General features: G+C 40.2%; 1 protein-coding gene across 14 annotated transcripts in view; it reads right to left on the reverse strand.

Annotated features, from left to right (window-relative positions):
• Positions 1–288: 288 nt before the first annotated feature.
• Positions 289–13,884, reverse strand: part of LMO7 (LIM domain 7) — a 193,590-nt gene continuing 179,994 nt past the window's right edge. For all 14 annotated transcript variants that reach the window (XM_087865085.1, XM_087865083.1, XM_087865082.1 and 11 more), the window contains 6 exons: positions 11,717–11,769; positions 9,288–9,501; positions 5,562–5,843; positions 3,633–3,741; positions 2,427–2,529; positions 289–1,070 (listed from right to left, as the gene is read on the reverse strand). In XM_087865085.1, coding sequence (XP_087721211.1) covers positions 1,048–1,070; positions 2,427–2,529; positions 3,633–3,741; positions 5,562–5,843; positions 9,288–9,501; positions 11,717–11,769 — 784 coding nt within the window. In that variant the 3' untranslated portion in view covers positions 289–1,047. The remainder of the gene's footprint in view (positions 1,071–2,426; positions 2,530–3,632; positions 3,742–5,561; positions 5,844–9,287; positions 9,502–11,716; positions 11,770–13,884) is intronic.

A 13,884-nucleotide genomic window follows, 5' to 3' on the forward strand; every position in this document is an offset into this window, starting at 1 on the left:
AGACGCGTACAGCATTCAGAAACAACCTTCCGTCAAAAATAAAGTTCCTAAAGTTTTCCAGTACAAACAATATCAAGCTTATGATGATAATTTCATAGGTAATCACACATATCCAACTTGTCATATTGTATGGTTTAAATATATGAATTTAGTTATATGTCACTTTTTATCTCAGTAAAGATGTGAAATAAAAAATATCGATAAAAGCCGCAGGTGAAATAGGATTAAAAGGTCTGGGAGGTAGGCGAACACATATACACACACAGAAGAAAAAAAGAGAACCCGTCCTTAATGCATCAGCAAGTTTATTTACAAACGCAGTGGAACAGAAAGGCATACTAGTTCCTGGAGAAAACTTTTGGTATACAAACCATGACGATTCTGTATTAATGAAAAGAAGCACTTTCTATGGGGCATTGCTTAGTGATCATCCTGGTGAAGAAAATAGAGATTCCCCTCATGAAGCAAATAAAATGTCACACATGCTGAAAAATTTTTTTTCAAAAGCACAATATTACATAGATGAAAAGAAGGACACAGAAAGCAAATCTGTGGGTAGATTTTAGTGAAATTTTCTATATGGTTCTGCATTAATTTAGTATACATTACAATAAACAGAGCAAATGCAATTATATATTTATATTAACTATTTCAAATAATGTTTCAGAACCTTTAAAAAAAACAATAAAATACTAACCCTCTTCAAAACACCACTAGAAACTCAAACTAGATCATTATCAGAGTCAAAAACAGTTCGAAGTTCTTATTTTCCCTTGTGCTTTTCAGATGTTGAATTTAAAAAGTAAATACTGCACTTCCCCCCACACACAGAATCACCTTCGTATAAATAAACAACAACAAAAATACAGGTTCTCCCAAGGCTATAATGCTCTGATGTAATCTATAGAGGCAAAAATTAAAAAAAAAAAAGTGTTATTCTTTTTAAAAAAAGAGCAAAAAAGACGTACAACACGTATTTATAGATGGACATCAGCAGCAACCACCTCTTCTTCTATCTGCAACAGTGCTTTCGTGGGGAGCCTTACATCACATGGCGGTTGGCCGTCCAGCTGATCAGGCAAGGAGAAAAGAAGAGAAGTACTTAGGACGGAGAAATACTTGGATATCGCCGCCCGGGATACATAGCAGTCATCACTCAGAGAATGGCCCCATGAGGTAGAAAGAGTGACCTTGTCACTCACTTAGGATAAAGCTAGGCAAATCACGGCCTCGGCGCTGGAGTCCTTTATTTGCAAAAATGAAGTAAAAATAAACTGCTGATATAGAAATAAGTTACACTCAACTCTCTATTATTTGTGCTGGAGGAGAGAAAAGGCATGGGCAATGTTCCCCTGAAGATTCCAAAAATCAATTCTATTTGGCTTGGGACTTTGATTCGAGAGAGAAAAGCGCACACACATACACACACTCCCGCCATTACGTGCCCAGCCTTGCCACTCTCCAACCTCAGTGGTCGCATCCAGAAAAGGACAGGACGCCGGGGAGAGAAGGTTCACAACCCACTGACAGATAAAAGAGAGTTGACTGGGCTGAAACCATTTTCAAAGCACTCTACACATAAAGGGCCATATAAATACCTCAGAGTTCAAAAGCAAATGGTTTTGCTGATACCACTTGTAACACCCTTTCACAATAAGGAAGAAACACATGTTACCAGCATCAAGGTTAAAATATCAACAGCAGTAACAGTTGTCTTTATGTGGCTACAAACGATATGCAATCTATCGGAGCTATCCTAGGTTTTATAACACACAAACAAAAACATGCTTAGATACAAATTAGCATCTGAAGTGTTTGAAAAACTCAGTTTTCCCAAAAATGACACCGAGACAACACATAATCAGAATTCATGTTCTCCTTTTGGAAATATTAATCATACTAACATACGATTATATGGAAATAAAGCATAAACTATAAGCTATTCTTTACTACCTTTTTTAAGCCACGGTTTTTAAAGTTGGTCATGTTCTAAATCACGAAAACAAAGCCCGCCGTGAAGTAACGGAAATCAGCTGATAATGACGGACTGAGTCTTAGCCAAGAAACAGACTACAGTCTACACAGAGGGATCATTTTAAACCATCTGTTTGGCTTTGTTGATATCCTCGAGTCATTAGAAGTTTCTCCAAACACAGAGCAGGCAGCACAGGATGCTGTCCTGGCTCAGGAAGGCGTCCCTCTCCCATTCCCCGGCCCCACAAGCCCCCCCGAGAGTGGCTGGGCTCTGGAGCACTGACCCCCTCCCCACACCCGCTCTGAAGGTGGGGGACACATGAAGCTTCCTAAAGCCTGGAATTCTAAGGCAGGGAGCTCGAGGGGGACACGGCTGCAGGGTCAGGGAAATGCATGGGAACCCGCGGCCTCCTTAAAAGACAAGAAATTTTCTCCCTGATTTGCTCTCTTACATTTGAATCTGAGATAGCAGTCGTTGCAGTAGAGTTGGTGGTTTCTGATTCTGACTTCAGCTCCGGACGAGGAGCCTCCGAGGTCACACTCACAGGCCACACACTGAGGGACAAAAAAGAATCGCCACAATCAGTCAGTTTGAGAACTCTCCAGACACTCCCAGGGGGAAAAAAAAATTGAGCAGAATGCAGCTTCTAAGCTCTTAGATATGTTTCAGCAAAGAAAAAAAAAAGCCCAAAAGATAATTAGCAGATTAAAATCAAGCCTGCCAGATGAGACCTTAAAGAATTCATAAGTCTAATTTTAAGAGCCGAAATAATCATTCTAAATATACCCAAAGAGTAAAAATGATCTGCTGATTGGCTTGGAAGAATTTAGTCTTCATTTCTTGCAGGGGAATGTGAGAGGATAAGGCATCCCATGGAAGAGCTAGAGAAGTGAACAAAGAGTGGGTTTCTGGCACTTTCCTCTGAGGTGGACAATGCCTGGTGGCCGCTGCCCCAGGCTGGTGAGTGTTTGCACCTGGCACTTTCACTTTCAGGCCATGTATACTGGTTCCACATGCTCAAACACGGATTATTTGGACTGGTTCTGTTCTGCCAGGAACTACTCAAGCCAGCGATACACAAGCTTAAACAAGCTGTGGTCTGCAGGACTCCAGGAATAAGAGCCAGAGTCTCTTTCTGGCCCAATGCAAGTTCTAGAATCACACTGATGTGTCTCTAAAGACAGATAATGCAAAATAAAGTAATTACAGGCTTAGTTCTTCTGTGCAAAACCCATCAGGTGTAAGCAGGCTTTGCAATCCTAGAAATATTTGACAATGCTCTTCTTTACATACTCTTCCTATCAAAGCTAGGCTTTCAGACACTCAGAATTGCATGTCCCCATGCTGTTAATGACACTGGTAAATTATACTTCAAGTACGCCTATGACAGCATGTTAAAGAAAGGATTTATAAGCTGTAAATTTTACTCCTAGAATCTTAACAGACTGAAGACCAGGAGTGCACAGTGTTTCTGGATTTAGTTTTTGAGACTAGGTTCAAGATTTGAGAGCAGGCAATTTGTGATTCAAAGTGCAGCACAGACTGGCAAATGTAGCACCGAGTTTGTTAGTGGGACATTCACACCCATCGCGCCAAGAAGCCATGCGCTCTCCAAGCAAAGCGTTGCGGGCCTGCAAGCTCTTCGTCTCAGTCTCACCTTAAAACAATGCAAATGATAACAAAGACCCAGGGACTCGATGATCATGGCAGCTCCTTTGCCCAGAATGTTATTACAGTAGGAGCACACGCGCTTCCCACTGACTGACCTAGACGCGGAACGAGAACGGAAGGGAGGCTTTCATCTGCGTGAATCAAGGTTACTTAAAATCACACTCTGGCATTAACATTAATAATTACTTAGGAAAGTATAGATCTGTGGGAAGAAAACTGTCACCAACCAATCAAAGTATGCTATGTTGTACCTTGAAGGAGCTCCGTGGTGGTTCTGAAACCCTTGAACCTATTCATGTAAATTAACAATTTCAGTGTAATTAGTCCATTCTGTAACTCCTGACATTAGTCTCCTGAGATCACATCTGTATTCAGCACGAGTCTTCCCCTCCTCTAATCCAGCCAGTTCACCAGCCAAAGCCCAGCCCTCCTCCTGTCACACCCATCAGGATGCTAGGAGAGCAGCCCCAGCTTCACCCAAAAGGTACTACACGCCTCTTCTATCATCTTTACCTTATTTTCCCATCCTCCTTCTCCTTCACCTGCTCTTCTGGCTACACAGAAGGACCAGTGCTTCCCTGATGGTGCATCTGGCTTCCAGGACTGCCTCCGGGAAAAGGAGATGACAAGTGGCTGACAGCCACTGTGGAGATAGGTAAGGAGGGTGTCTACTTTCCTTTGCATGCAGGTCTCTCCTGTCCCAGGTGGGAAGGTAAAGGTCACTTAGCACCACTGCCTCCCACAGTACTGGCACAGGGTAGGGACTCAGAAAGTGCAGAACTGCCAAGTGCCTCACATTAGAGGGCCACCTCCGAGATAGAGACCTTCCCAGAGCAGAAAAGCCAACAGCCTGTCTCCTACCTGCTCTGCTAGGGTGAAGCTCTCAGTAAGTAAATGCATACTCTCGCCTCTGCCTCCCTCCCACTCGAGAGCCTTCATCTCGCCCCAGCCTTTACCACACATTCCCACCCTTTCTTAACTCAAACTCCAGGAGACACATTTGAGAGATCCTGGTACGAGTAACATTATTTTAGATGGATATGTTTTCTTAACAAAATCCCTTGACGGCTAAAAAAAATTCCAATACTTATCACTTGTTTTTACTTTTCAGTATTTCACCTGCAATGGAAAATACACATGCCAGTAGAACTCCCTTTGGATGACAGCAGAAACACTGCTGTATGGGGCTTCATGAAGCATTGATGGTCTGTAGAGAAGCTATGCAAACCTCAAAACCCAACACGTGCTGATGTCTGTGCTTTACTCCACATCAAAAGACAAGTTGAGTAAGACCTCCAGTTATAACTCTTACCCAGTTCCTGCAGCACTTAACCTACAGAATTCAGCTGATGGGGTCTGAACGAAATGTTGGCAAACTAGATAAGAAGCCAGCAATGGTTTTGAAAATCAAAAACAAACAAACAAAAAGCAATAGATAACTACTTAACATTTTTCTACCCAGCTTGTTAAAAGTTCCACAGACAATGGAGCTTGGTTATAAAGCTTTCATTTTCAACTCAGTTCCTATAAAAAGTTTGTATTAGAGCCTCAGTAAAAATCAAACATTTTACAATACTGCTTTTACTCATAAACTGCAAATGCATTCACAAGCTATTGCGTACTTTTATATTCTGCACTGAGAATTATACGAGTATGTCTGCACTGACCACAAGCAAAACCAAACGAGAAAGTGGCAATGAGGTACATGTTTTAAAGGTCTCCGATGGCTTCACAAGACACCCATAAATGCTCTCCGGGTAGCATGGAAAGCCATTAAGAAGGCTTTAATTGATTTTGGTAAAAGAACACTGAATTTGACAGATTCCAAAATGCTTATTTTTGGTTTTCACTAGAAAACTTGGACAAGACTTTGGGAAAATTTTAATGAAAAAATCCCCGAGACTAAGGTCCTCACCTGTTGCGTAGCTGGGAGCCCGGCTGTGAACCTGAAGGAGAATGGCTGTGTGGTGTGGGAGATGGCGCAGCAGTGGTCCTCACAGAACCAGCTGAAGGAGGCGGGATGCTGGAGGATGGATTCCGCATGTAGGCCCGGTTTGATGTGGACACCAGCTGAGGCGGGGGGCGACTGAAGTCTTGAACAGAGGAAGAAGCATGGACTCCTGAAGGCTGATTGAGCCAAGGGGATGGTTTCCAAGAATTGGATCTTGGGGAATCCAGGTTATCTAGAGATTCACCTCTGAAACATAGAAAGAATTAATTAAGACTATATAATACATTCAACTAGAATCAATATATCATTATAGTCCCTAAAATACCCATTTTATGTATTTTATAAGTAGGTATTAATCTAACAAGTCCAGTTACACATAAAATTACCTTTAATAACTAAAGTTTCTTTTCATCAGAATCACGATATTTCATATCCAATTAATCATTTCATTTTTATTTACTTGGTACTTAAAGAAGAAACATCAAAGTGGAAAAGAAAATACTAAAAAAAAGTTTTAAATAAACTACTACCAAGACATACATTCCTCCTTTAAACCTTCAACAGATTAGACATATCAATATTAATTTTTAAAACCCAACCAAAAGGAAAACAAAACATTTTAGGTGCTTACATTATGTCAGGTATTAGACTAAACATGGTCACAAAACTTTTATTTAATCTTCACAACACTATATACATTTATTTTATATATCTCATGGAAGTTAACTTGCCCATATGAAAAAGAGCTAGTTAGTGGTGGAACTGGCTTTTAAACCAGTGTCTCCCTGATTCCAGAGTAATCCAGACCATTCCTACTGTGCAGTCCTCCTTCCCACCCCAAACCCTGAATTTAATCAACTGTCTAAAAGCCATCTTATAGAAGCATTCACCAACCATTTCCCTTAAACTGAATATGCATTTAAAATAGAATTGGGGCACGTGGGTGGCTCAGTTAAGTGGACAACTCTGGGTTTCAGCTTAGGTTGTGATCACAAGGTGCTGGGGTTGAGTCCTGCATCGGGCTCCACACTCAGTGCAGAGTCTGCATGGGATTCTCTCTCCCTCCCCCTCTATCTCTCTCCCTGCTCTCTCTCAAATAAATACATAAATACATAAATAAGATACTCAAAAATTATTTAAAAATAAAATAGAATTTAGCTCACAAACTGATTTAAATATAACTTTTGGAAAATCTCTCTTGAATGAAGTCAAGTGCTTACATTAATTCTTACCTACAAAGATTGACTCCAAATTATAAATGGTTTATTTCTAACAGGTCAATTTTGTTATTACGTTTAAAATTTGATCTCTTACCCCATGTTTGAAATATGTATTTTTTCTTTTAAAATTATAAAAATACTACATCATTGTAATGAGAAAGACCCAAGCAATATAGGAGGGTATTTGAGGGAAGAATAAATTTTCCCTCCACCCTCACTTACCACAATTTGCCTGCCCTAATTCCCAGAGGTAACCACTGTTAACTTCTAGACTTTTTCTGTTATATACAGATTTTCATACAGAGTCAAATTACAGGAGTATAGCCATGTTTATATACATATGTAATGTGTTCATGAGTTTAACACTCTTAAACAAATGGGATTACTCTACAATGCATATCATTCATAGCTCTCTTTATTCCGTGTAATATATTATCTTAGAGCTATTTTCATGTCAGTTCATGCAGTAGACAGTACTTCAGAGGCCCCCAGGGAATCACCCTCCTGGTATCCATGTCATTGTGTGGTCCCCTCCCAGTGATTCTCTGCTTGGCCATGTGACATATTAGGACAATAGGACATTAGCAACATGTACAGATGGAGGTTTGTAAATACTTGCACATTAGGAATTATTTTCCTGCAAGGTTTCCTCTTTGAATCCAGGTGCCATGTCATGAGGCAGCCCAAGCAGCTATGTGGAGAGGCCCACGAGGAAACAGAAGTTCCCGACCAATAGCTCCCGATGAGCTCTCAGGGCAACATCAACATCAGGGGGTTGGCAATTTATAGCTCATTGTCAGGATATGTACAAATAATGAGCTAAGGGTATTTTTAATTTTCAAATGGTCATAAAAAAACAAAGAACATGTGACAGAGACTGACGTGGCCTACAAAGCCAAAATTATTTACTATCTGGTTCTTCATACCAAAAGAAAGATTTGCCAACCCCAGCTCAAAAGGACTATAACTGTCCAAGGACCCCAACCAACACCATCCAAAGAGCTGCCCAGGCAATTTTGATACGAACTGTGATACGGTAGAATACTATACAACTATAAAAGGAGGAGACACTGCTGTATCATATACCACTTCAAAACTTAGTGGGTTTACCAATATGCCACTATTTATTTAGCAAGTACTAAGTACTCTTCTTAATAGATACTCTGTTTCTTTTCTCTTTGCTGTTACAAATAATATTTAAGTACATATCCTTCGATATATCTCTCCATACTTCTCCAAATACATTCAGAAGATTAAGCGCCAGGAACTAAATTGCTCACAGGGTATGGACATAAAAACTTTAGCTTAATAAACACTGAAAAACTTTCCACCCAACTGGAAACAAGAATTCCTGTTTCCTTATACCATTGCCAGTACTGGATTGAGTTAATCCTTTAACTCCACAAATCTTGTATATGATTGTTATTTTAGGAGTAGTGTTGATCTTTTAAATGTTTACTGACTTAGTTTCTTTTTCTGTCAACTATCTGCTCATATCAGTTGTCTATATTTCCACAAAGTTGTCATGCTTTATTTACTGATTTACAAAAGTTACTTGTATATTGAGATAACTAGCCCTTTTGAATGTGTTACAGATTTTCCCCAGTTTGTCACCAGTGAAAATACTTAATAAAAGTAGCTTCAGTATTCATTTACCCAAGATACATCTTTTAGAATATTCATCTTATCTCCAATTAATTTATATCTATATATTTTTCTTAAAGTTGCAAAAATTAGGTTTCACATTTTGTGAACACTATTATCATGATTCCAATTGAACCATTACCTCATTATAAACAAAAAGAGGCTTGGGATGCCTGGGTGACTCAGTCGGTTAAGTGTCTGCCTTTGGCTCAGGTCATGATCCCAGGGTCTTGGGATCAAGCCCTGCGTTGGACTCCCTGCTTGGTGGGGAGCCTGCTTCTTCCTTTCCCTCTGCCCCTCCCCTGTGCACGCGCTCTCTCTCTTTCTCTCTCTCTCTCTCTCTCGCTTGCTCACTTTCACTCTATCTCAAACAAATAAATGAAATCTTTTTTAAAAAAATTAACAAAAAGAGGCTTAATTTTCCTTTTCAGATCAGCAGCCAAGGAAGGACATTCAAGGGCTTGAATTGCACTTCAGAGTTCCATATCTGGCTTTGCAACCTATTAGCCATGTGGTTTTGTCCACGTGTATCCCCGCTTGAGCCACAGTTTCTCTGTACAGAAAAAGAGAATCACTATCCCTGCCTCAAAGCATTTTCCCCAGAGTAAGTCAGATGATGGAGACAAAGTGACAGGCATATGTGTGGCGCTCAATACGTGCTCGGTAACATGTGCCCAGTGACGCTCGCTGTACTTCCCTTTCTCCGCTCCATTTCCTAAGACAAGAAATGATGACGTCTCTCCTGTCCACAGTAACCAGCCTGTCTAGAAATCAGATATCTGCTTCAGAGCACAGAAGAGGAAATAACGTCTGAAAAGTCCCGCACCTTCTCATAATCCCAGGCAGACAAATGGGCTCCTTAGTTACACTGGAGCTGCGCTGTCGAATCCAGCTGTTATCGTTGAGAAGGGATGTTCTCTTCCTCATCTCCTGAAGAATTTGTTGTCTCTCTAACTCTGCTTCCGAAGGGACTTGTTCCTTCTTGGAGCTCCTCTGTGCAGAGCTAGTGCTCCCAACTTGGTCTAAATATTTATTGCCTCCTAAAAACACACCAGAAGCTGCAGGATTAGCACATTATTAAAGGGGGGGGTGGGAATTGTGGATAAATCTCCAAATACAATGTAGCAAAAGGTGACATTGTACACACTGTACACATATGACATCAATTCTCAGTAAGACCGCTGCATGGGAACATAAAAGCAAAGTCTGCTATTCCTGGAAATTCCAGCTCCACGCCCAGAGGCATGGCTCAGAGCACACTCAGGAAGACTGAAGGAGCCTGCCCAAAAAGGAAACAGCCAGCATTGATTTCAGCGCTATTAAGTTACAAAGTGCTTGTCCAGAAATAGTTTCTCTTCCACTTGTCCCTTCTTTCCAAAATGAAATCAATCAAACACACGCTCATCGAAAAATTGCTGTGACAATGCCTTCAAAAACTTACACTCCCCCTGGGGAGAGCAAGACATATGTTCCTGCATCTCCAGCTGACCCGACTCCAGTCTTCATGGTATAAGTTCTAGAGTGAGTCATGATCAAATTGTAGGAATGAGAGCACATTCAATCACTGCAATAGCTTTGGTGAAACTGAAAAATATCCAAGTAACCCAAATATTAACCAAGGAATGTCATCAGGCTTGTGTGTCCTTTGAGAAACTGACAAAGCTATAATTTGGATGTTGAATATATGCATGACAATTCAGTTAGGTTTTATCCTGAGGGCTTCGTCTCATCGGATTTGCTGATTAATTTCTGATTTGGGTAAAACATCCATAACTTTGAAGTATCTTCCCCCTCCAATTTGGATTAGGAAATTCCATCTAAGGATTTGTTTCCTTTCACTCTCCAGATTTAATGCTATCATTAATTTTTCAAAAATCAGGGTACAGCTCTGCTTTAGTTCAACTTCCAGGAGGCAGTGAACAAAGCCAGTTTTCTCATGCCCCCCTATATTTACCTTTGCGGGTCCCCACCACAGCTTATCAATTTGGTCAGATTTTTAATTAAACATTTTCTATTTTAAAAGTGCCTTATTGGCATAACCAAGTTTTTCAATAAAATATTTCATAAGTGCGCTCTCTGCTATTCAAGAGCTTAGGATTAGTAGAGGGAAGAAAACACACACTGAAGATGGAAGTACTTAAAGTTTGATTTTAATGAAGGCTAGGGGCAAACTCAGGGGCAAAAGAAACCCAGAAATCCAAACGAGTAAAACTAGAGGAACCAGATCAGAAAGCTTCTGATCAATTGGCAACCGCAAGAGAGAAAATCCTGGTTTTAGTTAAGGGGCCCTAACAGGAAAAGAGCGAAAGAGCTGGAAATTTAAACTAGGACCAGATAATGGAAGCTCCTAAGTGTTAAGGAGAAGGAGTGATCATAGAACCTAATAGAAATTAAATTCGACAAGCTTTAACCAGAGGTTACACACTAGCTTCCCCCTGACCATTTATAGGCCTGTAGATACGTGGTTTGGCTCAGAGGGCTTTAAATTTTCTTTATTCTTGTCAGCAACTTAAAAGATAACATGAAAATCCACATTGTTTTTAACTTCTCCTTTACCACAGAAACAATGGCCTTGCGTTCTCCTGCATGGCTAGCCACTCAGTGGGCATGTCCACCAAATTCACCCCAATCCTCACTTGGACCTTCATTCATTTATGTAACTGACCAGCAAGCACCCTGCTTGCCCAAAACCTAGTACGCAAACCCTGCTTAAAATGGTGCTTTTTGTTTAGTGGTGTGTGTGTGTGTGTGTGTGTTTCCCCTTAGTTATATAATTTTAGTTACATGCACTCCTAAAAATACACTTTTTACGAACAATATCAGGTTCCAAATTATTTTTGCCAGGTTAGCAAAATCATTATCATTTTGGACTTTTGGACATCTTGACACTTTAATGTACAAGTTCGTTTATAAACATTTTAAATTCCCTGGTATTCTGCAGAGAACTTTTCTGTCCCATGTCCTTGGCTGCAAGATAAAATCTATACAAAACTATCAATAACACTGAAAAATTTCCACATGTTTCATCATCTATTTAAAACCATTTTAATCTCCCAGTACTCCCACCATTATAAAGTAAAGCCAAAATAAGCAAAAGATAGCTTTGTTTTTATACACAAATGCTAAAAATACTTGGTATTTTAATTATGTAATCTTAATCTGAAATATATTGACTTTAAAAATACTGATCATAACATGTGATAGCATAAACAAGCAACAGTGCTGAAGAATTTGGAGAAAAAAGTTCACATTTACCATTTTTATTTGTAGGGTAATCATCCAGCTCAGTTGTGGATCTGGATTTATTCCTACAACACAAAACACAACATACTATAGACATCTCATTAAGAACATCTTTTTTACATTTATGATGTAAGAACACCAAAAAGATTGCTTTTTAAAGCAGTTGATTTATTTCCTATATCTGCTGAAAGCTACATTTATCTTCTTAATACAGAATTTTTCATGTTGTACAAGGTAGATGTCTCTAAATAAGAGAAGAGCATGTGAAGAGCATGTGAAGATCCTCTCCGGTTTGTAGGATGATTAAGCCTATGATTTCTTTATTTTAAAGATTTTATTTATTTATCTGACACAGAGACAGCCGGCAAGAGAGAGGGAACACAAGCAGTGGGAGTGGGAGAGGAAGAAGCAGGCTCCTAGCAGAGGAGCCTGATGTGGGGCTCGATCCCAGAATGCTGGGATCACACCCTGAGCCGAAGGCAGACGCTTAACGACTGCGCCACCCAGGCGCCCCCTAAGCCTATGATTTTTGACCAGTTTGTAGACTTTGATTCCCTTCCAGATCTCAATCGCACAGGCTGTACCAAGCATCTATCTTCAAATCACCTAACATCATACTGTCCTTTCCTTCATGAAATCAACTTTTTGGGCACTGGGACACCTCCTGCAACACAGCCGAACAAACGCTACCTTGGCAGTGCGAAGAGGTACTCGAGCACCCTGGCGCAACCGCTGAAGATGCCTGGTTTTGTGATGGCAACATTTAGATTTCTGTATCAACCCCGGCTGGTCTCATTCGCACTTTACTAAGCACTGTGACTTCACACAGTGGTGGTAATAACGAAGGATAGACATTACCATACATACACATTACATACGTACATGCATACAATGTGTATGTACATGTATGCAACACACAACAAAGGATAGTACATAATAACGTATCGCAACTGCTGGCAACTTTCATGAATGGTTTCATTTGCATTAACATAGAAAATAATTTTATTACAAGATGTCCAGCCACACCCTCCTTAATGCCTCTAACGCCTGCTGTACTGAACGGTCTAGCAGTGTTCTGTATTTTCCAGGATTTGTTAAGTTTTCATCTGCAATATAATTCTTTCCTTCAGGTTATAAGCTACATAAGCAAAGATTATTTAAATATATAAATAAATGCATATCTTTAAAAAAGAGAGATACACATTTTAATGATCCACAGTTACCCAGAAACCTGCATTATAAAGAAGAGCAGCCATCACTAAAATTTTTTCTGGCTGAATGTGAGCCCATTACCACCAATACATTAATTTTCCCTATCTACTCGGAGTCCTCTCAGTCATCCTGATTGCCTGGAGAGAGGAGTCTTTCTGTATCTCTAAGGTAAACTTCCTAAGAAGAAATGTCAGCTCTGAAAACACAATTTAATGGTCATGCACTGGACATTTATAGACAGAGTCTATTCAGAAGACCTTAGTGATTTCAAAATGGCAAAGCGTTTTTAAAATTACTTTAAAACATTAAATTTGTGGGGCGCCTGGGTGGCACAGCGGTTAAGCGTCTGCCTTCGGCTCAGGGCGTGATCACGGCGTTGTGGGATCGAGCCCCACATCAGGCTCTTCCGCTATGAGCCTGCTTCTTCCTCTCCCACTCCCCCTGCTTGTGTTCCCTCTCTCGCTGGCTGTCTCTATCTCTGTTGAATAAATAAATAAAATCTTTAAAAAAACAAAAAACATTAAATTTGTGTCTCAGGAGATTTTAAGATATAGCTAACATTTACTGGACTTGACCAGTAGTTCTCATCAAACTCAGAGAAGGCCACAATTCTCATTTCAGATGTCTACATGTAACTTCATTTTGGGCAAGCTTATGCCGTTGCTTATAACCTCTTTAAAATAAAAGTTAAAGTAGTTGCACAGAAAGAACACAATTCTACCCTGCATCCGTTCCCCTTGTGCTGTGGCGCCTCCCATAAAGAGGTGAAGTTTTCCTTTGTTCTGTGAATTTGGGCTGGCCTGCGATTTTACTTTAGGTAATAGAATGTGACAGAAGCCTTGGTGGGCCAGTTCAGAATGTAGACTGCAAGGCACCTTGCATGCTTCCTCTCTTTAATTCTGTCTTCTCTGCTCAGCCACCATGTACATAAGACTGCACTGGCTTACTGGATCTTGAAAGAACACAGC

The sequence above is a fragment of the Ursus americanus genome, chromosome 10 (assembly GCF_024610735.1).
Source record: "Ursus americanus isolate L20-20 chromosome 10, mUrsAme1.1.p, whole genome shotgun sequence".
In the NCBI taxonomy this organism is placed as follows: domain Eukaryota; kingdom Metazoa; phylum Chordata; class Mammalia; order Carnivora; family Ursidae; genus Ursus; species Ursus americanus.